The sequence below is a fragment of the Chanos chanos genome, chromosome 3 (genome assembly GCF_902362185.1).
Source record: "Chanos chanos chromosome 3, fChaCha1.1, whole genome shotgun sequence".
NCBI lineage: Eukaryota > Metazoa > Chordata > Actinopteri > Gonorynchiformes > Chanidae > Chanos > Chanos chanos.
In genome coordinates, this window is record NC_044497.1 from 56,886,046 (window position 1) to 56,912,802 (window position 26,757).

The window sequence follows — 26,757 nt, forward strand, 5'->3', positions numbered from 1 at the left end:
GAGAGAGAGAGAAGGACAGAGTGGAAGAGGGAGGAGGCAGTGGCCCAACCAGCTGAGACTCTGACACACTTTCAGCTCTGCCGGAGTGACTCTGCATCATTGGCACTGCCGCAGCAATCAAATACTGACTGACACACACTCACTCACACACACTCACTCACACACACACACACACACACACACACACACACACACACACACGCACACCATGAGCCTGTTCGCCCTGTAAGGACTCTCTTAACAGCGCTCCTGGATACACGGGCTTCCTTCGGGTTCACATCATGGGAGGCGCATTGAGTCAACACAGGAGGAGCGATGGATCAAACTCCATCAAGCAGAAGAACAGTAGCCTGTGAGTGCACAAACTTTGTTAGCTAACTTCATGGTTATGGGTTTTTTTTATCATTCGTATGTAGAAGAATTGTTGCGCAAAGTTCTGGAATTTTCTGTGCCGTGGACGGTCTCTGCAGACAGTGTGTTTGTGTGTGTGTGTGCGCGCGTGTACATGGGATATAACTGTATTCCTGTTTCATGGAGTTTTGTTGTGTTTGTTTACACTTCTCTGTGCTGCTGGTGACGGTACAGTCATCCTGTCATAGATCACAAGAGCAACCCACCCTCGTAAAGAATTGGTCTGCATCAATGCCAAGAGTCGTTTGCTCTTCGGGAGAGTGAATCTCCGGGAGAAATGGTTCAGTTTATTCCGACAGAGTATAGAGTACGTATCTCTCCAGAGCAGGTGTGAAAATGCAGACCGTAGCTGGGAAATGCAGACGGAAGCTGGGAAATGCAGACATAAGCTAGATTTTGTTTACGTGAATGCAGGGGTTAACAGAAACTGTCCCACGCCTAGAAAATACACTCAGGTAGCCTCTGATTGCTCACTGAACACACTGCTGAACACACATTTGGTCTGATATGGTGCATGTCTCCTGAACACACTGCTGAACAAAGCACATGGTGAGATGTGGTGCACATCTCCTGCAGTGGTGTGTGAATAGGACTGTGATCCTCTAAACTACTGCAACTTTAGGAGTATTTACCAACAACAGGAAAACTTTTAGTCCCCCTAGAGCAGCGTGATGTTTCGTTGCAGTATGAAACTCTTTCATATACTATACTATAGTATAGTACTATGCATATATAGTAGAAGTCAGGACATGATGTGATTTCACTGGTTAATTGATCTACTTCAGTGAGGAAATTCAGGTCTTTCTGGACAGGGTGTTACGTGAACACGGTAGTCGCTTCTCTCATTGCGTTGTCTTTGCGCGGAGGGACGGCCCACTCTGCCACCTGCAGGTTACACAGATAAAACCGTACCACGTGGCATCGTTTGATTACAGTATTTTCCTATTGAAATATATTTAAAGAATAGGCCCCATCACCTTCACTGTTTCTGTCTTCATAACTTGTTAAATATATCTTAAGCTTGATGGTGCTAACTTAATATTACGAATGTCACCCCGAGTTTCAGTGTAAAAGTATTGTGTAAACAACCGTGCGGAAGAAATGCACAGGTAGGCTTCACATCTGCTCCGTCAACAAACAGCCCGCACCGAGTCTGACAGTTTGCCACGTACCTCGTTCTCCCGATATTCCGCCGTAAGATTGAGTTCATCAGTAATGAATTGAATTTTGAACTAGAATTTGATGCATACAGCATCTGGTTTGGTTGGTGAGGCAAGTCGGAGGACACATTTTCTTGGACACTGCACATGCTCAAACCTAAGAAAAGGTCAAACTTGGGGCACATCTGAGATTTTAGTTTTCACGAGACTCGAAGACTGATCCAGTGTTCCTCTTACATCAGTTCTTGGCATAGTAGCCACACGCTCAGTGACGTTATCAGAATTGCGAAGTCACTTTCTCTGTGACCCCATCATAAAGATAGACTGTTAATGTTACTGCCTTACTTTCCAAAAGCGCAAACACTGGCGTCGCCATTACTTTATTTACTTTATCATTTTTGTTGAAAAGCAAGATGAATTGACTGGACTTGATCAAAACGCCGAAGAAAATCAGTCTCTCCCCCTTCTTCTGCAGAGCAGATTAGGCTACTAAATGTAATTAGAACACGACCAAGGGTCATGTAGTTGATCTGGGTTGTGGTTTACGTGACTTATCATACACGCGCGCATGTGATCAAAACACTCAGAAGTATTAACAATGGCGCGCTGTGTTATCGCTGTTCTGTGAAAAATGTCACCAAAGACAGCTTTACCTCGATTTTCAGAGCACTTAGAGGCAGCTTTGGGCAGGGGACCTCGGGGCTTAGAGGCAGAGTGGTTATTGGGTTGCTACAGATTTTGTCTTTTGCATTCAGTAGCGTCTGGTTTGTCTTGACGTCTTGATTTATTTAAAGTTTATGACTCACTACTAGTGTGTTCCAAGGTCTGTTTAGAAAAGATATGGGTTTTCTTGTAATAGCTTTGTATTAGCTATGTATTTTGTCCCGCAATGTTTATTCTAGATTCTGTTGTTTGATTTATAAAGTAAATGAATAAGAGACGGTGTGACGTAATCAATCGTACAGAGCCACCGTTTCATGTGTCGGAATGGCCTATCTTCCGTGTTTTTACCCGCTTAATTAAATGATGCGTCATCAGAACACGTTATATGTGGCCAGCAGATGGCGCTGAGATCATACACCATAGAGTTACGGTCAACGACTCTGTGAGGTATTGCACTGACAGACAGAGAGGATGAGCTGAGACAGAGCAGTATGTAACCAAAGAAGGTTTGCTAACTCTGCCGCTAGTTCAGCTTATGTAATGTCGTCAAAGCTGTGTTTACATCAAATGCCTCGCCCGATTGTTCTCTTGTGAAATGTGTGAGACCTTCAGTAGCGATATGAGTTCCTGATTCTGCCTCGTGAGAGCAAACTGTTTCAAGTGTAGTGTGCCATATACCAGAAAAAAAGAAAAAAAGGAAGAAAGAGTAAAAGCTAGCATTGCTTTTTACGAGTTTCCATGACAACTATTCTGCAGCTGCAGTAATTCTATTGTCATAGCAACAGAGCCCAACTTGTTTGTAGACTACAAATATGTGCTGTGTTCCTGCCGTGAGATAAAGCTATGAGAAATGAGGCTACCGTGAGTGTGCTCAGATGTTTTTAAAGTGATGCTAAGCTATTCCTCATTAAGAATATCACCATATTTAGTTAATAAGTCATTGTGACATGAGTCCATTAACGAAACCCCCAGTTATTCTATCACTGAACTCACTCCTTTCAGATTGATTGGACCAAGAAACACATACGTTGATCACTGTTGGAGCTGTTGATATTTTCCTTGTGTGCGCTGGGTGTGTCTCTAACGACTGCTATGTGTCTGGGTCTTGTGACTTGCCATAAAAATAACAATGCTGAATTTGAGAGCCATAAATAGCCCCTCCTTCTGTGTAGCCGTTAATCTGGGTCTTAAAATTACAGACTTTGAAACTGCTCTCAGATTTCTTTTTCAGTATCAAGGATTTAATATGAGGCATTTGTTTATCAAATCCTCATATGATTTGAATTAGCACAGTACTGGGACACTTTGCTCCCTAAATGTCAAGCTTGTATTCATGTGTTTTTTTTTTTTTTTTTTAATAAGACTGTTTTTCTATTTGTCTCTCTAAAGCACAGGCCAGACCCTCTGTTTATGCTCCTGGGTACTGTCGCTGCTTTGACCTAAATGTCCAAGAACAACATGGCTATTTCTGACTCCACAGGGTGGCTTTTGTAGGATCGTGTAGGATGACGGATTTTCAGTTCCCTCTCCACTGGTTTCCTCTCTTCTGTGGCCCTCTCCTGCCCCTGTTCTTCAGGCTAAAAGGCAGACATTCTTTTCCTTCCTGTGTTACACCACTGAGTTTCCTGTGCTGTGTGTGTGTTTCTGTGTGTTCTTGTGTGTTTCACATTGTATGACCGCTGAGTGTGCTCAGCTGTGGATGTCTCCATCCTAAAGGGAACAGAGGTGGACCAGGTATGTCTCGCTGTTACGCCTTGAGTTGGAGTTAAATTGGAGTTGAATTGTGAAATGGTGACGGTATTTAGTCGTTCTCGTGTGGTCGTTTTAAGCCAGAGCGAGATGACGTTTTCTTCTGTGTTACAGAAAACCTCGATTTCTGTTCTCTGTTTGTCTGACCGGAATCGAAATCCCCCAGTAGCAGCAGGCGTCAGCATCAGAGCTTCGACGCGATTGGTCGCTGAGGGTTCAGGAAGTGTTTGTGTGGTAGATTTGGCACTGAGCACGTGCCAGCGGAGTGTGGTGACCGTGTTAGTGACGCCATGTGAAAAACCTCTCTGCTAAAACATACCAGCGTGGTCTGACGTTAGATCTTACATGTTCAGGCAGCTTTGCCGAGGATCCTCACCGACACAGGAGGAGGACTGAGCCCCGGGCATTGAAATGTTAAAACGTTTTGATTTGTGTTTATGCCTGTGAGAGAACAGGCCCGGTGTGTACTTTACTGGTGGTGTATGAAAAAGAGACAGTGTAATGTTTTGAGTTGAGACAAAACTCCTGCTTTTCCCTGTCTCATGTCTCCAGTGAGCTGTTCCCTGTCTCGTGTCTCCAGCGAGCTGTTCCCTGTCTCATGTCTCCAGCGAACTTTTCCCTGTCTCATGTCTCCAGCGAACTTTTCCCTGTCTCATGTCTCCAGCGAGCTTTTCCCTGTCTCATGTTTCCAGCGAGCTGTTCCCTGTCTCATGTTTCCAGCGAGCTGTTCCCTGTCTCATGTGTCCAGCGAGCTGTTCCCTGTCTCATGTCTCCAGCGAGCTGTTCCCTGTCTCATGTCTCCAGCGAGCTGTTCCCTGTCTCATGTCTCCAGCGAGCTTTGCCGTACACGGTGTCCATTCATCAGCAGAAGCTCTGTTTTCAGACTGACTCCCTCTCACGTCGGGCTCTCGCAGAATCACACAGAACATGAAGGAGCTCCAGAACAGGCGAGACACGCTCCGATTCCTGACAAGGTCTGTGAGAGTTCCACACAGAACCGAGGTGCCCAAATCTGGTTCTGGAGGGCTGTAATTGTAGTGGTTTTTTTAACTGCTGTGATCTCTCAGGGGCTGAGGAGTGCCCACACCTGCTTCTCAAATAAAAATAAATCTGTTTAAGCGGCGGATCTTCAGCCCTCTAGGACTGGACGCCAAACACATCAGAGCCACAGGGACCTGCGTGTGTCTGTGTGTATTTGTGTGTTTGTGTTTTTGTCTGTGTGTGAGTGTGTGTTTGTGAGTGAGTGTGTGTGTGTGTGAGTGAGGGAGTATGTACACACATATTGTGTGTGAGTGTGTGTGTGAGGGAGTATGTACACACATGTTTGTGTGTGTGTGAATGTGTGTCTGTGAGTGTGGTGAGAGTGAGTATGTACACACATGTTGTATATGTGAGTGTGTGTGTCAGAGAGAGAGAGAGGAGAATACTGAGACGCACTGTTGATCTGTGAGGACTCTCTCTCTCTCTCAGAGAGCCTTGACTGTCCTCAGAAAAAAAAGCTCAGAGCAGCGTCAGAGGTGAATCATTGTCCCGTCGCTGCCTCTGGCAAAACCCAAAGCAGCTTTTTGGAATTCCTCACATTTTTCACCTCCTTTACCTTTCTCCCTCCACCGTAAACAAAAGGAGGCATTTCAGCGAGTGGGAACCCTGGGCCTCACCCGTTGAGGAGCTGGGTGGGTCCAGTCTTAGACTTTTAACAGCTATGCTCTGCTCTGCAATCCTGAAATCCACCCGGTAATTAAGGGGGCAGAGACACACTCCCACAGGGCTTTTCCAAAAGTCCCGAAAAACACCAGATACTGAAGCCCTGCTGTTTGAGCGCACGGATGTGCCGCACATTCACAGGAAGCTGTGTGAATTCTTAAAAAACAGCAACAACAACAAAAAACCCCCCTGAATGTTCCTTCTTCGTCCTGAACAGAAGTGGACCTCTTTTTTTTTTTTTTTTCCTTGTGTGCTATTCTTAGGCTTCTTTCCTCTGAGCTGGGGTTTTGTTTTGTTTTCCAACTCTCAGCGTTGCTGCTGCAGCCAAAGTTTCCACATGTGTTTGAAATGTGAGCTCTTCTTGTTCTTGTCCTCCTTGTGTTACACAATGAAAGCAGTGGGTAACATTTCTGAATGCCATCAAATGTTTTATCTAGTGCTTCAGACTGGAACTCGGTGGTCCCTAATGGGAAAGGAGCCCTGCCAGTCGTTAAAACCAGTCTCCGTTTTCTGCCTGCTCTGACGTCAAGACACTGTCTTAGGGATGCGAATGTGGTGGATCCTCTGGTCTTTTACAAAACCCGAAAGGGAAGATTAAAGTCACGCCGACGTTGTTTTGTGTAGACCGAGCCGTGACTTGTGAGTGGGAAAATGTACCGTGGTTTTTTTTTAGTTGCATTTAGACGAATCTGTCTTTTTGAATTGTTTGTAACTCAGTATAAGTGCAGCTATAAGAACTAGTATGATCCCCACTGCGTGCTGGTGAGCAGGGGGAGCTCCTTTCTGAGGCCAGGTTCTGGTTACATAAGCCAGCACAGTACCCAGAACCACGTCTGCCTTTTCACCGGCTCTCAGAGGATTTACATAGAAATGATCTATGGCCTCTCATATGTCTTTGAACTCACAGTGGTCCAGAGTTTAATATTCCTGAGCCTAGAGCTGGGGGTTCCTGTGGGTCTGAAGAGGGTCGCATTCATACCGCTTCATGAGGGAGCAGCCACAAAAAGCAATTTTCTATGGATTTTATTTTTAGCCTGTTTATGGGGAGCAGAGAGGGTGGTGTGAGCATTCGAATAGGAGAGACCCTATAGCGTTCCTGTCTGACTTCACACACACACACACACGCACACACACACACACATTCACATGGGCATTAAGAATGGAACAGGGTTGATCCAGATTAGAGTTGTGTAATATACACACAGCATAGTCTTATAGACGACTTTATCCATAGCTTTCATGTCTTCATCTCTCAGGCAGTTTCTGTAGCTCTCTGTGTGTGTTGCTAAAACCCCCGTCATCTGTATTCGGTGCACGTACGTTAGGAGATTAGAAGTTACGTTTCAGATGAGCTCACGACTCTTTGATATGTAAAAGTCGATTTGGATCCCTCACACTGAGTGGATTGAGTGGATTGAGCACCTGCCTGGGTCTGTGCTCGCAGGGAGAATGAGATGAGTGGAGCCTGATGGTGGTCAGAGTGCAGATGAACTGTGGGAACAGGCAGCCCCCTGGGGTGTGGTGCTCAGGCATGCCAAACAGGTATCAGTGAGAGTTAAACAGAGTGTGAAACAACAGGTTTACCCAGTCTGGGGCAGGATGTGTGTGTGTGTGTGTGTGTGTGTGTGTGTGTGAGGGAGCAAAGGCAGGCTCAGGTCTGGAGACAGTTAACGGGGAGGTGAGCGAGGAGGAGTTCTTTGCTGCATTCCTCAGACTCCCCACTGAAACCATGGAGGAGCGCTCCTTTTTCGCGTTCTGTTTGTTTTCCCTCTTCTGCTTCTTTTGCATGAGAGAAGCCGTGCTCTGCCTGACAGGGGAGGTACCACTCTGTCACCGCAGGGCTGCTGAGTCTGTCAGACCACAGAGTCAAGCATTCACTGCGTGCTGGAAACTTCCTCTCTCCCCCCGTCTCTTTCTTTACAATAGAACAGGCCTGGAGGGGAGGGGGGAGGGACTGCTCTGGCTGCCAGCTGATCATTTCTGTGGTATTCTGAGCTCAGGAGCACAGAGCTAGAGAGAGAGAGAGAGAGTGGGGGAGTGTGACTGAAACCTTCCTGTATTCAGTCTGTCTGGGAGAGGAAGCTGAAAGCCGTGTGTGTGTCAGAGGTTCCGGGGCTGTGGAGGAAGCTTTGAGGCACCATGAAGAAAACACTGGTGAAAGCAAACGACCTCAGGACCACGTGAGAAGTCACTGCCGCTGGGTGAAACATCTGTGAGTGGGAGAGTGTTTAGAGAGTTAGAGAGAAGGAGAGAGTGACTCAGTGCTGGGTGGACCCCTCGGCGGGACTGCGTTTCTTCAGACGTGAAGCAGGGTTCTGAGCCCAGTTTGCTGAGATGTCTTGGCTGTCTCCTGTTCAGTGGGCCAAGTGGACCTGGTCGGCCGTGCGTGGCGGAGGTGAGGAAGAAGAAGGTGAAGAAGGGCAGGAGGGATCTAGCGTTGAGCCTCAGGGAGGCGAAACAGTGAACCACAGAGAACTGGAGGAGGAAGAAGAGGAGGAGGAAGAGGAGGAAAGGTCTCTTGGACGCAGGCAAGTGTGTCTCTTCAGCCCGGTCTCGTGATCTCCACCGTGACTTGCGTGTGCGTGTGTGCGTGTGCGTGTGTGTTTGGAAAGAGGGAAGCACTGGGGTGTTAGGAACATCAACACGCACCTGTCAGGGTAAGATGGAGGAAATATTGTGGCAGATGGCAGACAGACAGGCAGAGAGAGAGAGAGAGAGAGAGAGAGCGACAGTAGAGATGATCAGTCAGATAGACACATCGTGGCAGAGATGACTTTTGTCTCTGTATCTTTGACTGATGACTGATGAAGCCTTCCAGGCAGTGAAATGTGTGTTTGTTTTTGTTTGGCTAAATACAGATGTGGGTTTTTGTGTGTGTTGCAGTATGGTGAAAGTCTTAACGAGTCTATAGTGTGTGTGAGTGTGTGTGTGTGTGTGTGTGTTGGAGTATGGTGAAAGTCTTACGAGTATATGGTGTGTGTGTGTGTGTGTGTGTGTGTGTGTGTGTGTGTGTGTATGTGTGTGTGCTTTGCAGGGGGGGGGTTTAGTCAGATCCTTCCTCCATGAGGAAACGAAGATCAGCTCTCTTTGAGCTGAACCGTGATGTGCCCTTACACACACACAGACACACACACACACACACACACACACAGAGACAGATAAAGATCAGAATGTAACTGTCTCTCTGTTTTCTGCCTCCCTGCTGTTTTCACGGCTAATTTCCTCGCCCCCAGATAACAGTATTTCTCCTTCTTACTGTTTTCCTTTAGAAAGCACTAAACCAGCCATTTTCATTTTCATCCTCTTCTCAGACCACTGGCTGGGTTTTGTGTCTGTTGTGCGATGTCTGTTAGCCAGGGTAGTTTTGGGGGGAGCAGGATGAAAAGCCTGTGCTTGTTGTGTCTTATTTGTGTTGTCGGTCCTGGGAGGTGCTAACATCCTGTCTTTGTGGGGGTGGCGTTGGACGGTTGGACCGCATTCCTCTGTGGAGTGTCCCTTTTTTTTTTTTTTGTTTCTCTCAGGATCTGACAGTCTGAACTGCTACTGCTAATTATCTACCAAACTGACCTGAACACGAGAGAACAAACTATCCACAGGCATGCAGACAGACTCACTGACACAAATGAGAAACACATTGTGAAAGAAACACACACACACACACACACACCCACACACACACACACAAACCAAAACACACATGCTGTCTCACTCCTGTTGTCTTGCTCTGTTCTGAAAAAGGCTGGGAAATGACTGGATCAGTGAGTCAGGAGAGCAGAGAGGTTGCTGCTACAGAATGGAGGTCTGGAAAAAGGGGAGGTGGGGGGAGAGGAGAAGTGAGGGAGAGTCTTGAGTGGGGGGGGGGAGTCTTAAGTGGGGCGAACTGCTGTGCTGAGCTGTGGGTGTTAGTCATACAGGCCAGAGATGGAAGGTATATGACTGACACATCAGATGCTTTGTGTTTGTTTGTTTTTTTTTTATTACTGACGTTGGTTGAGGAACTGCTGAGACGGGACTTCCTCTCTCAGGCTTCACTCGGCTGCAGGTGGCCAATGCACCAGAGCCGGGCACGGCTCCCAGAGTGAGGGGCCGAACACACACACACACACCCTCACACACACACACACACCCTCACACACTCTGCACTCCTCAGGCTGTGTTCTGGATCCTTTGCCGTTGGTGTGCAGGCGTAGGTTGCTTTGTGTCTGTGCCCATGTGAACACAGTAAAAACCAGCCAGGGGAACAGGGAACTGACCTGTTTCAGATTTAATGTTCCCTTCAGACTGTAGGGACTTCCCAAGGCAGAGGGTTTACCAACCAGGGAACTTTTCAATTACTTTGTTTTTTTTTTGTTTTTTGTAATTATGAGATTCAGTCCCCTTACCGATCCCTTATATCCTAAAGAGTTCTGCCAAAACACATTACCAGCATGTTCTGAAACTGAGGGACCGACTGCTATCTTCATTTGAGGAACGAACTTTGTGCCAAATCCTGAAACTATGAAAGTCACTTTAGTTAATATTCAAATCCTCTTCAGCCCAATGGCTGATGGAGAAAATAGCACTGTGCCTATAGGACACGGTGAGTGTGGTCCAATGGTTTTTCTGACTGACAGGTCTCTCCTCTCTCCTCTCACTCCTCTCTCTTTCTCTCTCTCTCTCTCCTCTCTCTCTCTCTCACTCTCTCTCTCTCTCTCTCTCTCTCTCTCTCTCTGCCTCCACAGCTCGGACTCTGAGGGCCAGTTTGAGACGCCGGAGGCAGAGACACCAGTCCATCAACCACTTAAGGAACCAGGAGCACTGGAGGACCTTAATATAGACAACACAGGTAAGAGCACAGCTATCTCACCACACACAACACAGCCCAGAGCACAGTTACCTCACCACACAACACAGCTGTCTCACCGCACACAACGCAGGCCAGAACACAGCTATATCACCACACACAACATGGGTGAGAACACAGCTATTTCACCACACAAAACACAGCCCAGAACACCGTTACCTCACTACACAGCCCAGAGCACAGTTACCTCACCACACAGTACAGGCCAGAACACAGCTATATCACCACACACAACATGGGTGAGAGCACAGCTGTGTCACCACACACAACACAGGCCAGAACACAGCTGTATAACGGCACAGACAAGCCAGAACACAGCCATAGCACCACAGACAACGTAGACCAGAACACCACATACTTACCACATACTGCTAGAGATATGAAATACATATTTGGACAACGGAGTCTCACAGATGTCAGACACCTGTTGCAGCAATGCACTGTTCTTTATCTGTCCATCCTTTACTGTTACCATGGAGACAAGAAAAGGAAAAGGGGGAAAAAACATGTGTCCTTGACTGTATCAACAGAGCACTTAGTGTGTGTGTGTGTGTGTGTGTGTGTGTGTGTGTGAATTCAGTGACCTCGCACAAAACCCCCATCACATACTGTAGTGATGAGTAAATAGCTGAGTTTCTGTTTGATGGGAAGATTAGCAGTTTGGACAATAGATGACGTAATGTCAGCAAATAGCTGGAACCTTGTCTGTGTGAATATTGGCACAGATACAGAGAGTGTCTTTTCGTGTTTGTGTGTGTGTGTGTGTGTGTGTGCATATGTGCTAGTGTGTGTGTGTGTGTGTGTGTGTGTGTGTGTGCATATGTGCTAGTGTGTGTGTGTGTGTGTGCATATGTGCTAGTGTGTGTGTGTGTGTGTGTGTGTGTGTGTGTGTGTGTGTGTGCGTGCATATGTGCTAGTGTGTGTGTGTGTGTGTGTGCGTGCATATGTGCTAGTGTGTGTGTGTGTGTGTGTGTGTGTGTGCATATGTGCTAGTGTGTGTGTGTGTGTGTGTGTGTGTGTGTGCATATGTGCTAGTGTGTGTGTGTGTGTGTGTGTGTGTGTGTGTGTGCATATGTGCTAGTGTGTGTGTGTGTGTGTGCATATGTGCTAGTGTGTGTGTGTGTGTGTGTGTGTGCATATGTGCTAGTGTGTGTGTGTGTGTGTGTGTGCATATGTGCTAGTGTGTGTGTGTGTGTGTGCGTATGTGCTAGTGTGTGAGTGTGTGTGTGTGTGTGTGTGCGTGTGTGTGTATATGTGCTAGTGTGTGAGTGTGTGTCTCAGCTGATGTGCCTTTTTTAGCCAGGAGCCTGAACCTAAGATTGCCCTTAGATACATGTGGCCTGTGACATAGAGAATAACTGTGACACAGAGAATGACTGTGACATAGAGAATAACTGTGACATAGAGAATGACTGTGACACAGAGAATGACTGTGACATAGAGAATAACTGTGACACAGAGAATGACTGTGACACAGAGAATAACTGTGACACAGAGAATGACTGTGACACAGAGAATAACTGTGACACAGAGAATGACTGTGACACAGAGAATGACTGTGACACAGAGAATAACTGTGACATAGAGAATGACTGTGACACAGAGAATGACTGTGACATAGAGAATGACTGTGACACAGAGAATGACTGTGACACAGAGAATAACTGTGACACAGAGAATGACTGTGACATAGAGAATAACTGTGACACAGAGAATGACTGTGACACAGAGAATGACTGTGACACAGAGAATGACTGTGACATAGAGAATAACTGTGACATAGAGAATGACTGTGACACAGAGAATGACTGTGACATAGAGAATGACTGTGACACAGAGAATGACTGTGACATAGAGAATGACTGTGACATAGAGAATGACTGTGACACAGAGAATAACTGTGACACAGAGAATGACTTTGACATAGAGAATAACTGTGACACAGAGAATGACTGTGACACAGAGAATAACTGTGACACAGAGAATGACTGTGACATAGAGAATGACTGTGACGTAGAGAATAACTGTGACATAGAGAATGACTGTGACACAGAGAATGACTGTGACACAGAGAATAACTGTGACACAGAGAATGACTGTGACACAGAGAATGACTGTGACATAGTGATTGATTGTGACATCGAGAATCAGTGTGACATGGTAATTAGCTGTGAGTCACTCTGCAGGAGTGAGTTTGTGTTTGTTTTTGTCTTTAAACTGTTGTGGTTTATTTGACTGTGATATAAGTCTTGGTAGGGGAGACAGTCTCCGTGTTGAGCTGAAAGTGCAGCAGGGTGTAGACAGTGTCAGCCCAGATAGACGTGTTGGTACATAATGCATCTGCTCTGTGAACGCTGCGGTCAGAGTTCCAGCTCACTACAGTTTGGCATCTGATCTGAGATCAGATTTAAAGAGGCATACCGTGGGACTGTAATTGAAGACAGCTGTGCTTTCCCTGCCTGATGTCTAGGCATTTATCAACCTTTTAAAGCCTTATAAAAGCCATAAAAGAGATGTTTGCTGTTGAAAAGGCCTGTGTATGAAAACGAATATGCTGCATTTCTGTATGGGGTTGACTTTTTTTTATTAACATTAAAGTGTGTGTGTGTGTGTGCAAATGTGTGTGTGTGTGTGGTTTTGTTGTCTCTTGTGCACAGTAAGTACCAAAGAGTGAACAGTCAGCGGCTTGTCTGCATTTTAAACTGGATTGCTTTATCGTTTTTCCCCACGTGGCCCAAATCTGGCTTTAGTTTCAACTTTCGACTGTGGTTATTGCCTAACTGTGGTGCAGATATCATCTCTGTGTTACTCTGCGCTGGTTTTCCTGGCCAGTGAGCAGAGTGGGATTCAGACCTGCTGGGAACTGCAGCTGAACGGGCAGAGTCAGTGCAGTGACCTGCAGCGTGGCCCTGGTTGGGGGGGGGGGGGGGGGGGGGGGGGGGGGGGGGGGGGGGGGGGGGGGGGGGGGGGGGGGGGGGGGGGGGGGGGGGGGGGGCTTGGAATTCGGCGATGCACCCCCTGAACAAAGGCCTCTCCTCCTCTCCCCTTGTGATTGTCAGTGCACCAGGTCAAAGGGCTGTGGGAGAGGATGACATGTGAACAGCCCCTTTTTCCCCCTGTGTCACACACTCACACACGCACACACATTCTCTCTCTCTCTCTCTCTCTCTCTCTCTTTCTCTTTCTCTTTCTCTCCCTCTCTCTCTCTCTCTCTCTCTCTCTCTTTCTCTCCCTCTCTCTCCCTCTCTCTCTCTCTCTCCCTCCCTCTCTCTCTTTCTCTCTTTCTCTCCCTCTCTCTCCACGTCAGGTCATTGTTTGAGTATTAGACATTTTGTCAGGGCTCAGTTTTATTGTCAGTTAAAGCTCATCTGTGCCTGGTCATGATGCGTTCTGGATCGTTTGTGATCTGTCTGGCGGTTTCTGAGTGTGGGGTTTGCTGCAGTCGTCGTGCTGAGCTGATAGAGAGTGTGTACGTGTCTAGGCTGGTGAAATTGCTTGCACAGACGTTGTGCAGTGAAAGTCCGACTCCAGCAGTGAGGGGGGGCTCTGAGACCAGACGCGGATGGGGGGAGTAGTGTCCTCTTACCACCGCAAATGTCTTCTGACTGTCTCATCCCTGACACACACACAGACACACACACACACACACAGACACACACACACACACACACACACACACACTCGTTCCATGCTGGAACTCATATTTTTATATTTTACAGACTGTGCACGGAACTATTTGTGTGAACTGATTGTTAAATAAACAGAGACTGAAACACTCCTCTGTCTCCACTCACTCTGCTCCGAAAATCTCCCAAAACTCCCCAAGTATCTTCAATGAACAATCACATGACAGCATCAGTCATAGCCCAGAACCCTTGGCTGGATCTGTAACCAATCACATGACAGCATCAATCGCGGCCCAGAACCATTGGCTGGATCTATAACCAATCACACGACAGCATCAGTCACGGCCCAGAACCCTTTGTTGGATCTATAACCAATCACACGACAGCATCAGTCACGACCCAGAAACCCTTGGCTGAAGAATAGGCTGCTGTACCTGTCACTCAGAGGGATACACTCCACTGACAATGTGTTTCAAATGGGTCTAGTCAGGCCTGCGCTTCATTTGATTCTTCAAAGGTATTTGTCTCCTATGACGTCTTTAATAACAGGACTGACGTCAGGAAAGGGAAGCTGTGTTTTTCAGGGCGTATCAGAGTGGATTACATAAAAGACAACGTGTAGAGCAGGCATCTCCAGAGGACAGAGAGATGGGCCACGGTCATTCTGAATGAGAGAGTTCGCCCGCTCTGTCAGAGGCGCTAAGCGAATGCTTCTCGGTCTGACCGCAAAGCGAAAGGCTTGGGCGTCAGCCACGCGGGCCCAGTGCTCTTACGTAAGCTGTCTTCCCCGGGAGGAGAAGCCCCTTCAGCGCTCTCTCGTCTGTCGTTCTGCTCCAGCCGTGCTCCAGATGTTGTCTGGCATTAAAGACATTAAGGTTCATGAGAAAATGAAATGTGGAAACTCATTTGGTGAATTGAATGGAAACTGGCACTCGCCTGAAGCCCTTTGGAGTGTTAAAACCATCCACATGATGTGCAGTTACAAATGACTACCTTTGTACTCTGTTTTTTTTCTTTAAAAAAAGAACTGTTTATTGTTATTCAGTCACAACATAGGACAGTAAAATACAGGGTGAACGGGACAGTGACATTAATGACCTTGAATGACCTTGGGGCTGTGAAGCTCCACAGTCAGAGGCCTGGTGTGACTGGAGTGTCAGCAGAGCTCACAGGGTTCATGTAGAAATAAAACTACAGCAAAAGAACTCATATTGTCTCTAAACACACTCTGACTGTTTGCCTTTGGGTCAAGGCCGTGTACTGGTTTTCTTCTGCAGTGGCTTTGGTGGAAGAGCACTGACCAGTCTCCGGACTATGGTCTGTCCTAACTCACCTACAGGTTCACTCTGGTGCCTGGACTATGGTCTGTCCTAACTTACCTACAGGTTCACTCCGGCCTCTGGACTATGGTCTGTCCTAACTCACCTACAGGTTCACTCTGGCCTCTGGACTATGGTCTGTCCTAACTCACCTACAGGTTCTGTCCTCAGAAAGTGTAGTACTTAAAAACAAACAAACAAAAAATTCCTCATGAATAAATACTTCTGCTTTTTCATGGGAAGGTTCTATACCTGAGGCTGACATATCTTTTGTGCTCACCTACCTAATTTACCTCTTCTGAGTTGGTCTGTTTGAGAATGACAGCTGAATGAGCCAATCAGTAGCCAGCGTACACTGTGAAAATGGCTGCTGTGTCTTATCAAACATAGCTGAGCAGGGCCTGTGAGGCCCAATTCATTTTCTTCAGTGTCATTAAAACCCCTGTGCTGTACAGTGGAGCGTGACTGGGCATAATGTCACTGGTACTGGGTGAAGTGGTCTTGGTCGAGACCTTGAGAAACTGATGAGTTGGGCTGTGACAGAGACGAGTGCTGATCAAAGTGTTTGTGGCAACACCAGAGTGATCTCGGTGGGCGGAGCCCTCTGAAACAGAGAGTGAAGGAAGCTGAGAGGTCAGGACATAGTGAGTCTGAGACGCAGACATGGACATTCCAGGTGGATTGCTGAGAAGTTTGAGTGTGTGTGTGTGTGTATGCGGGGATGCATGTAAGCGTGTTTATGGGTCCTTACTGTCATGGACTGTGCTTGCAGTTGGCTGACTCTTTGGTTCGTCTACAGAGAGGGGAAGTGTTTGGACAGAGAGACAGGGAAGGGTTGAATCTGAGTGGGTGTGATGATGAGTCTTAGGCTAACACATCCACTGCTTAAAACCCTGTATTCTGCGCCCAAGGAAGTGAGGATTTGTAGTGTTTCAGACTATCTGCCTCTTCTGGATTTAAGACTTGACATACACTGCTCTTGCTCTGATACTTTGTGACAAATTTGAGCTGCTGTGGATAATTCTGTCCTCACACACACACACACACACACACACACACACAGACACGTGCATACACAGACATGAACACACACAGACATGAACACACACACACACACTCACACACACAGACGCACGCATACACAGACATGAACACACACACACACACACACACACACACAGATGCGTGCATACACAGACATGAACACACACACAGACGTGTGCATACACAGACATGAACACACACACACACAGACGCATGCATACACAGACATGAACACACACACACACAGACGCACGCATACACAGACATGAACACACACACACACACACACACACAGACACAGACGCGCACATACACAGACATGAACACACACACATACACACACACATGAAACCTATGTCTGTTTATCTAGCTTTAGGTTTGGCTCAGACACACATACAGGAGTAAACACACACAATAAACACTCAGTAAACACACAGTGATGGATTCTGGTAGATGATCGATCACTATCCCAGTGGAAATATGTGGTAAATTCTGTCAAGTTAACATGTGTAAATATTTACAGGAGGGAATAACTAACCCTTAATCAGAGCAGCGTAGAGAGTGGACAGCGTGAATCACTCCTCGCTCATATAAATAGAGCGAGAGTCTGCTCCTGTCACTTAGCAACAAGCTGTTGGAATGAATACACGCTGAGGACGACTCCCATCAAATGTCTTTTTCAAAACACGGAGCGTTTCTAAATCCTCGCTTGCAAAACCGTCTCTAAGTTCATTTCTGCGGCAGGAACCCTCTCATTAAATCACTGCCGTGAAGTTTTACACACAGGGCTGATGTTAGGCGGACCTGCGGTGACCTGGGCATCTCTGCCGAGCAGAGAAAACGGGGCCATTGTTCAAGTGTCAGCATCCTGAATGATGTTTTTCCTTTTCTTGGCTGTCAAAAGGAAATCTGTCTTTAAAACCTCCATTGAAAGGCCAAACAATACAAACTGAATGCCCCGTTCTATAAAACAATAGAGACGTGTTTTCTCCACTAGCAGAGAGTGCTCATGAATGAGCGTAGTCTCTATTAAACAGAACTGTTCTGGTTTCTTCCATGGCTGATGTCTGCTCTGTTTTTCTTTTTTTTTTCTTTTTCAGTTTTTCTGGGGGACGGTAACAAGCAGCTGATCTCTGTCACTGCCGAAGCGGAGAACTCAGTCTTGGCTACGACCCTCCCCCACGATGAGCCGGTCCCGGACGCGCGGGAGAGCTCCGTGGATCCGAGCCAGTCCCTAAGCGCGGCCGTCGTCGTCGACGACAGTCCGGCTCCGTTTCCTAACATGGACGCAGGGCAGGTCGACGTGACCGCCGAACCGTCTGCAGAAACAACACCGTCCCTCTGCAACGGGCACTCTTCCCAACCTCCTCCCAAATCCCAGTCCAAGCCCCTCAAAGCCAGGCCCCCCTCCCTGAAGGTCAAAGGCCCTCTGAACAGTCCTGACCCGGGGGAGGTGGACGATGAGCCGCCGGTCCCTAAGGGCAGCTACAACTTCGACCCAGATCAGTTTGACGAAAACTTCAACCCGTTTGCCTCTGGAGGCTCGAAGCTTCAGAACTCCCCGCCTGCTTCCGCCAACAGTCCCAAACCGGAGTCGGGCGTGGCCGACTGTGATGGCGCCGCCCAAGACGCGCTGCCTGTAAAAATGGAATTTGGCTCGACCGACGGCGAGGCCAAAAGACCCCCTCCGAAAAAGCTGGGGAAAAAAACAGGCAGTAAGATTACTCCCAAGAAACAAAGACCTAAAGCTGGACAGTCGGTTCCCGCTTCGGAGCAGCCTTCCGAACAGACGACGGAACCTGTATCCGAGCCGGCCGCACCGGCGAGCTTGGACGACATTCCCATTCCTAAGAAAACGTACGGCTTCGACCCCAGTCAGTGGGACGACCCCAACTTCAACCCCTTCGGAGGCAGTTCCAAACTAAACAACTCTCCGACTCTGGCCAAGGGAACGTACAGTTTCGACCCTGATCACTTCGATGACTCCGTGGACCCCTTTAAACCGTCGAAGGCCTTGTCCGGCGGTGACATGGCCAGGAAGGAGCCAGAGAAACCGACGGAGAGACTGGCGAAGCAGAAACCGGAGGGTCCCGTGGAAGACGAGAGGAAAACACGACAGTCGCCCAAGAAAAACAAGGACAGGATCATCACGTGAGTCGTCCTGTTCTTCTCGTTTTGTTTCGTCTGTACTCGAGCTCACGTCTGTGTCTGTCACTGCTACTGCCACTGCATCGACAGGGACCTTCTCAAGGGGTTCTCCCCACCCCCCCGGAAATTTCACCCACCCTGAATTCTGTCAACCCCAAACAACAAACGTTGTTTCCTATGCTTAAAACCATTCTGGGTTGTTGTGCTTGTCTCGCAAGAAGTGTGAAGTTTGTCTGTTTCTGTTTCTGTCAGTTCACCCCATACGTGTTAAAAGCTTCTCGCGCTGTCACGTCGTGCGGTAAAGGGATTACCGTGCCATTGCTAGACATTGATTAGTGTCAGCCCCACACAGAATCAGAATCAGAATCAGAATCACAGGCCTGAAGACTCAGATTCCTGCTCTCACGTCCTCTCATCTCCATCTGGATTCAAAATGGCCGCTGTGTGTGTGTGTGTGTGTGTTTTTTTTTTTCTTTCTTTCTTTCTTTTTTTTTCTTTCTGTCCCAAAGCGCTCAGCCAAATGTTCTGTCCTCTCCTCCCCCTCAGTCAACTAAAACCCTCTTCTCTGTGCCAAGCAGTGAGCTTACAACAGTCACCCTGTCTTCCTCTTCTTCTTCCTCTTCTTCTTCCTCCTCTCCCTCCTCTTCCTCTCTCTGTCTAACATTCCATTTTTCCCTGCAATGACCTCCTTTCACCCCGTTCCTTCTGTGTCTGTTTCTCTCTCTCTCCCTCTATTTTTCTCTCTCTCCCTCTCTTTTTCTCTCTCTCTCTCCCCCTCTCTCTCTCTCTCTCTTTCTCTCTCTCTCTCTCTTTCTCTCTTTCTCTCTCTCCCTCTTTCTGTGGTGCTCTCATCAGGACCACTGAACAAGTGAAGTTTCTGTGTTTGCTCTTGTAAGTATTCTCCTCTCCCTGACCCCCCCCCCCCCCCCCCCCCCCCCCCCCCCCCCCCCCCCCCCCCGCAGCTCCCTCCCTGTGTCTTACTGCATGGTCTGTGCCCAGAGCTCCAGCTCAAGGCTAGAACTAGGTCACTGCATGGACCCAAATGGCATCCGCACAAACCAGCCCATGGTCCCCCACACTTTCTGGTTTTTTGGTTTTTTTGGCTGTCTCGTCAGTGCTTATTGATCTTGCCAGCAGACTGTTATTGTTATAGATTTTCAGACATCATTTGCCTGATTGTCACAGTAGAACTCTCTCCGGGCCAGTGGAAGCCCTTTATAATATACTGTTGAGTGCTGTGATCTGTATCACTGACAGTACCACTGATGCCTTTGCTGTGACTCTCCCTGTAGGAATTCATGCAAAGTAAAGAAATATGAGAATCAGTCTTTGGTTCTGGACGTCTGCAATCAGGTGAGCGTTCTTTATTAATCCAACATTATCAGATATTCTCTGTATATATGTGTACTGTATATATGTGTGTGTGTGTGTGTGTGTGTGTGGATATGTGTACTGTATATATGTGTGTGCGCGTGTGTGTGTGTACGTGCATATGTGTACTGTATATATGTGTGTGTCTGTGTGTGTGTGTGTGTGTGGATATGTGTACTGTATATATGTGCCTTCATACCCACTTTCGAGTGAAGGGCTGTAGTGTCCTGAGCTGTTAGTGCTGCAGTGACTCAGCAGAAGCCAGCATCAGCAGTGCACTGCAGCCCTGCCCTGGCACTCTGACAGCGAGGTGACTCACAGGCCCTCACGTGTGGACCGGCGCGTGCCCGCCACCTGCCGTAATCCCGGGACAGAGAGGCCACGGCAGGGGCTGCTCGGAACGCGGCGGGAATGCCGGCGTGTTTACGGAACGCGCTCCGCCGGCCGGGCAGACGCGGGCGTGCGCGTTGTGTTTCGCTGATCGCCCGTGGTTTCGTTGACAGGAGGACCGTGCACAGGAATGCCAGGTCCCCGAGATGACGCACCGCGTGAGACACGCCACCGACGAGGAGAAACTGGCGTCCACGGGGATTGGCCAGAAGGGACTGGATGTGGAGGAGGAGTTTTCCGACTGCACAAAAGCAGCCCCTGGCACCAAGAGCCAGCCCACAGAGGGTGAGTGACACCTCACCGTACCCTCGGTCTGGGTTTTTTTTTTTGTTTTTTTTATGAATCAGTGGAGGAGTTTAGTTTAACGGACTGGATGGTGTTGTGTCGTAGCTCTCTCTGTCCTTCAGGGTAATCCCTCACACCATCACCCTGAAATATGACAGTTTGTTGCCTGTCAGTGAGAGCCTTTAATTGGGCTTGAACTTTAGAGAAGTTTACGCTTCACTGCACAAACACTAAAACAAAAACAAAACAAAAAAAAAAAAGAACAGCCTTGATGTTGACATTCTCCTCATTCAGTTGACAGACAAAAACAGCCTCTGTGCTCTTGGCAGAGAACAGAACGGAGTAGAACAGAACAGAGCAGGCAAATTTCTTTTTAATTTGCGCAGTAAACAAAGACCAGGCCCAAACAATCAGACCGTTCCATTAAATTTTAAATTGAATCAACAGAGCCTCTGGAGAGGTGCATGGTCCCAGGCCACTGTTCTGTGTTTGTGGAGGAAGAACTCCACTCAGTCAGCAGAGATCTAAACAATGTCATCCGTCTAAACGACACTAATCCTGTGTGTTTCTCAGCGACCGGCTCTCACATAACAGCGCCATAAACACTCAGTGACAAACATCTCGAGAGCAAGAGGGAGAAACACTTTCAGTTTTCTTTTGCTTTGCTGTCCTGTTGTCTTACTCTAAGAGTAAATAAAAAATATCTTTGTTAACGTTTAGGGATTTGTTGGCGGCCAATGTAACTTTTGGGTCTGAAGCGCATTAGAGTGCAGGGAAAAAAACGAGGCGCTAATTATTGAGCCCCCCTTCTCCCCCCCTAGCGCCAGTCGTTCTCATCAGCACTGGTCTGTGCTGCCACCTGCTGGCCAACAAAAGAAAACGATTCCGAGATCCCTGTTACAGGTTGAATCACAAAGCATGTGAATATACTTAACAAGGAATGCCATTTCTATAGGTTTGGAAGACTAGGTTCATACACGACCATACAAACAAAATGACCTGCCAGACAGATATGGCAAATAAAGAAAAACACACACACACACACACACACACACAGAGCTATATATGTCTATATATCTATATATCCATCTATATACGTATATATCCACATTATTGTGGGTAATCACAGTATCCCCGGCAGTACAGTAAGAACTGTGGAGACAGAGTGTGAGTCAATTAATATTCTGTTGTCCTGTGTTTCTCTCAGATGCACCGTTAGGGAAGACAGACCATACTGAAGAGAAAGACTCGTGTCGTACGGTAAGTGCCCGTAAAGAAAACTCTCTAACTCAGGGTATCAGAGACCTCGGCTCGCGGCTGTGACGAGACGCTAAAGCGAAATTAGCCTTCGCGAACAAGAACATGACGTCGCCTGTGCACTCGTAGCAATCTGGACTGCGTTTGGTCCCTGTGTCTTACAGCTCAGAGTCTTATAACACTATCTTCATAAAGAGGATTAATGCTTTACACATGTCATCATCTGTCCAAGGACACGAGGAGACAACACGCTCTCCTGGAACAGGGTCAAAGACAGTAGAGTCACGCGTGCGCCCCTCAGTGGCTCATATATAGAAATGTTATTTTTAACTTGTGCTACAAATTATTTTTATACGTGTATAAATAGACTACATAAAGTCTGGGTCCTTTATATGTCTGACATGTGAAATAAATGTTGTCAGAGTTTTATATGTAAACTGACTGTGCACATACATATCACTGGTCAGCCGCTGTAGCTGAGATACATGTTTGAAATCACCTCGTGAGAGTGCGTTGAGATTTCGACACGTGTTTGATTAAATCGGGTCAAGATGACACTGTTCGTGAAGTCATTCATTTTCTATGTGAGGCAGCGTCTCTCGGCCGCGGGCAGCGGCGTAAACGTTGGCGGCGTGTATTGGGTGGTGTGGGCGTCAGAATAAGGTTTAAAACTGGGCAACGTTATGGTAATGAGCCATGACGCAGTTTGATGGCAACCAGTTGGAATCTAGACGTGCTCCGCTCTAGAGAATTCTAGAGAATACAATCGTGTAAACTTTTGTTCCCACCAAACGTTAGTATAAACTGCGTGTTGAAATTTGACTTAGCACTTAGCATCAAAGTCACACCACACAAATGGCTTCTAATTAGTTTATTTCGTTAGTTTATGTAAAACATGTAAACATGTAACTGTGTTCATTTCTTTCCTTCACGGATCGATTTCTCACCTTCACATTTAAGAGCAGAAAGTCCACAGACAGCGTCTGACAGCGTGGTTGGCAGGGCAACCAGGGCGAATTCTGATGCTCTCGCAGCTCCAAGTGTGACTGTAGGGTAGGGCAACATGGACGTGGTTCTGAAAATGGTGTTGTGTGTGTGTTTGTGTGTTTGTGTGTGTGTGTGTGTGTGTGTGTGCTGCAGGCGGAGGAGCTGACGAAGAGTCTTGCCCCAGAGCATCATGGGAAAAGCAGCCCAGGGCTGGACTCCATCCCCATGAGCGAGATGGACAAGGCGGCGGTGCTCACCCTGATCAGGGAGGAGGTGATGCTCCTTTACCTGGCCTCCCCAGTCTGATGCACCTGACACACTCCTTCAGTCTCTTTCATCTCCTCTTCAGTCACTCTCTCTGTGCACTTCACTGTGCTCTGCTGTTTGCTTTGACTTACTGACCGACTGAAAAATAAAAAAAAATTCATTACAAAGCCGCTTTCTTTTTCAAACTCGGCTCGTGACCAAAGGTTTTTGTCCCTGCAGATCATTGCTAAGGAAATTGAAGCCAATGAATGGAAGAGGAAATATGAGGAGAGCAGAATGGAGGTCATTGAAATGCGGTATGCTCTGTCCCCCTGTCTGTCCCCCCGTCTGTCCCCCTGTCTGTCCCCCCGTCTGTCCCCCTGTATGTCCCCCTGTATGTCCCCCTGTCTGTCCCCCCGTCTGTCCCCCTGTCTGTCCCCCCGTCTGTCCCCCTGTCTGTCCCCCTGTCTGTCCCCCTGTCTGTCCCCCTGTCCTTTCCCCCCGTCTGTCCCCCCGTCTGTCCCCCCGTCTGTCCCCCTGTCTGTCCCCCTGTCTGTCCCCCTGTCTGTCCCCCGTCTGTCCCCCTGTCTGTCCCCTGTCCTTTCCACTGTTCTTCCCCTCGCCTGTTCCCTGTTTGTCCCCTGTCTGTCCTCTGGTCTGTCTGGGAATAGCTTTCCCTTAAGACTCGACAGCTCCCAACATTCCTGGAAATGATAGTGAAACGTCTGTTTTCTGTGTCTTAACAGGAAAATCGTGGCAGAATATGAGAAAACTGTAGCACAGATGATTGGTAAGTCAGTTTTTATTTATTTATTTTTTCCATTAGACTCAGTTTTAAATTCAGACTTGGAATTCAGCTTATGCGGATGTGGCTCTGTTGGTAAGCTGTAACCTTTGACCCCACAGAGGACGAACAGAGGAAGAACATGGGCTCTCAGAAGAGTGTCCACCAGCTGACGATGGAGAGGGACCAGGCGCTGGCTGACCTCAACTCCGTGGAGCGTTCGCTCTCTGACCTCTTCAGACGCTATGAAAACATGAAGACTGTTCTAGAAGGTTTTAAGAAAGTGAGTCAAACTCAACGCTGTCTTCTCGCATGTCTCTCTCTCGGTGAAACGACTCCAGTCTCAGATTGTATGGCCAGTTCTCTCTGACCAGTCCTCCCTTCTCGTTTATGTTTCTCTCCACACCGGACCTGACCCAAAGACGAGCTGATATAATAGAATGGATAGGGTCCTGTTTCTACTTCTCTTAACTGTTCCCTTTCCTTATGACCTCATTCCCTTTAATTCTCTCTAACCGCTGCTTATCGACCTCCACTGGCTACCCATGGCCGCCCGGACCAAGTTCAAGTCACTAACGCTCGATCACAGAGTGACTTCTGGGTCTGCACCCATCTACCTCAACTCACTAATACAGGCTTATGCTCCTTCTCGCCCACTGCGCTCCTCCAGGGAACATCGTCTGGCATGGCCATCCCCACACACAAGGCAATCTCAGTCCAGACTGTTTTTGTTTATGGTTCCCCGATGGTGGAACAAGCTACCAACTGCCATCAGAGCAGGGGCTTCCCTCTCTATCTTCAAGAACCTCTTGAAGACCCGCCTGTTCCGAGAGCACCTCCTCTCCTAACACCTAACACCTCTAACCCCCTAACACGCCTTACTCACACCTTAGCTGCTCTTCTGTACCTACTCTCCTGCCTCTGTCATGAAGGACATTTGCACTTATTACCTTATTGCTCCCACTCAGTGCCTCCCCTCAGTTCCCTCACTATCCTGGAGCTTGATTTGTTTTCCCACTTGTAAGTCACTTTGGATGAGAGCGTCAGCTAAATAAATGTAATGTAATGTAATGTAATGTGATGTAATGTGATAGGATTAGTGGCAGTTTTGACGAAGACATTTGTTTGGTATTTGCCATTAACAGTGTTTTGGAATTTTGGTAACTTCAGTAGAGGAGGACTTAAGGTGAAAGAGTCACATTAGAGAATTGGAACAGGGCCCAGTCAATCAAACCTTAAACCTCACAAACTTAACTCAGGCCTGAGAACATGTTTCAAGTTTATTTAGAGCCCAATATCACTGTTTACAGTCTCAAAGGGCTTTACAGGCCACAACAGTCAAATCAAAATATGACGGCACCCCCTGACTTAATCCTTATGGCGGGCAAGAAACAAAACCATGTAAACACACATTTGCAGTGTAGAGATTGTATGGTAAAAGAGAGCTTTTCTGGTCATTCCACAGAGAATATGAGATATTGTGGAGTACGCCTCATAGTTTTGATTATTATACATAAGTATATTTTGAGTTAATGGTATAATTTCTAGAGCGCCCTGTTAAGATCGGGTTATTGAATGCTGAAGTTTTTGTTTAACGGGTTTACAAAAACTTCAGCTTTTGTTTAACGGGTCTACAACCTTTTGTTTGCCTGCATCTCCACTCCCCCTCCCCCTCCCCCCACCCCGACAGAATGAGGAGGTGCTGAAGAAGTGTGCTCAGGAGTACCTAGCCCGAGTCCGGCAGGAGGAGCAGCGATACCACACCCTCAAACTCCACGCTGAGGAAAAACTTGACAAGTAAGTCGGAGTTGTCTTATCCGGAGCCAGCGTGTCAGAGAACTTGACTGGTCAAACTGGGTCTGTCTGTACCTTTAGATTACACTCCTTACATCACTATCATGAATTAACACGTGTGTTCGATAAGTCATGTCTGGCAACGCTTTTCTCACAAAAATGCTACAGCCAGCATTGTCTGTGTCTTTACTGGTCATTTCTAGCGTAATCAGTTCTGTGAACATTTTTTTTTGTTCTTTTTAAATCTGTTTCTCCCTCTCCTCCTGCCTGTCCTGTCAGGGCGAACGAGGAGATCGCTCAGGTGCGAGCAAAGGCAAACGCAGAGGGCGTGGCTCTGAACGCCAGTCTGAGGAAGGAGCAGATGAAGGTGGAGTCACTGGAGAGAGCGCTCCATCAGAAGGTAGCACCTCCTCCTCCTCCTCCTCCTCCAGTGCTGAACGTGATGAGTGTTATCAGTGTACTGAAGGAGAGTTTGTGGAATGTTTCTTTCTGTTTTACACAGAATCAAGAGATGGAGGAGCTCACCAAGATCTGCGATGAACTCATCGCCAAACTGGGCACAACTGACTAAACTCTGCCACCTGCTCGTCCGGCCCCGCCCCGTCAGCTCCGCCCAGCCCCTTCCAGCTGCCCCGCCCAAACACTGGCTGCCCACAGCGTTACCTCTGCTCACATCTGGATCCCCCCCCCCCCCCCCCCCCCCAGAGAGGAGGAGCCGCTTTCTCTCCCCGGCCTCGCCGTCTGGGACGGGAAAGGAGACTCAGCTGAAGAAATAAAAGTGTTCCGGCCAGAACAGTTCCACTCGCCTGTTTTACCGAACAAAAAGTGTTGACGTTGAGAGTTTTTCCACCCTCCTCTGCATCTGCATGCGCTGATGTCTGTAGCATTTTGACAACGAGATCTTTTTGCCTTCGGGCTGTGGGGAAAGCCGCTGGTGTATCCACTTCTGCTGACTGCTCTGTGAAGTGTGTGCGTG

The 26,757-nt window shown here is 47.7% G+C and overlaps 1 protein-coding gene across 2 annotated transcripts; it reads left to right on the forward strand.

The window, feature by feature from the left end:
- The first annotated feature begins 204 nt into the window (after positions 1–204).
- On the forward strand, positions 205–26,444 carry tacc1 (transforming, acidic coiled-coil containing protein 1). 2 transcript variants are annotated; one of them, XM_030770169.1, is made up of 13 exons: positions 205–352; positions 10,409–10,512; positions 17,620–18,670; positions 19,960–20,020; positions 20,542–20,713; positions 21,921–21,973; positions 23,111–23,230; positions 23,444–23,520; positions 23,950–23,993; positions 24,110–24,270; positions 25,678–25,784; positions 26,061–26,181; positions 26,284–26,444. In XM_030770169.1, exons 1-13 carry the CDS (start codon positions 282–284, stop codon positions 26,350–26,352), a joined length of 2,211 nt encoding a protein of 736 aa, XP_030626029.1. In that variant the 5' UTR covers positions 205–281; the 3' UTR covers positions 26,353–26,444. The 2 variants fall into 2 exon arrangements, with proteins under 2 accessions (XP_030626029.1, XP_030626027.1); XM_030770167.1 differs by lacking the exon at positions 205–352 and adding an exon at positions 7,716–8,215.
- The last annotated feature ends 313 nt before the right edge of the window (positions 26,445–26,757 follow it).

Coding starts and splice junctions, on each gene's coding strand:
- tacc1 (XM_030770167.1), top strand. CDS start 8,022: ATGTCTTGGCTGTCTCCTGTTCAGTGGGCCAAGTGGACCTGGTCGGCC. Junction 8,216..10,408: donor GAAAGGTCTCTTGGACGCAG/GCAAGTGTGTCT, acceptor CTGCCTCCACAG/CTCGGACTCTGAGGGCCAGT. Junction 23,994..24,109: donor AACTGTAGCACAGATGATTG/GTAAGTCAGTTT, acceptor TTGACCCCACAG/AGGACGAACAGAGGAAGAAC.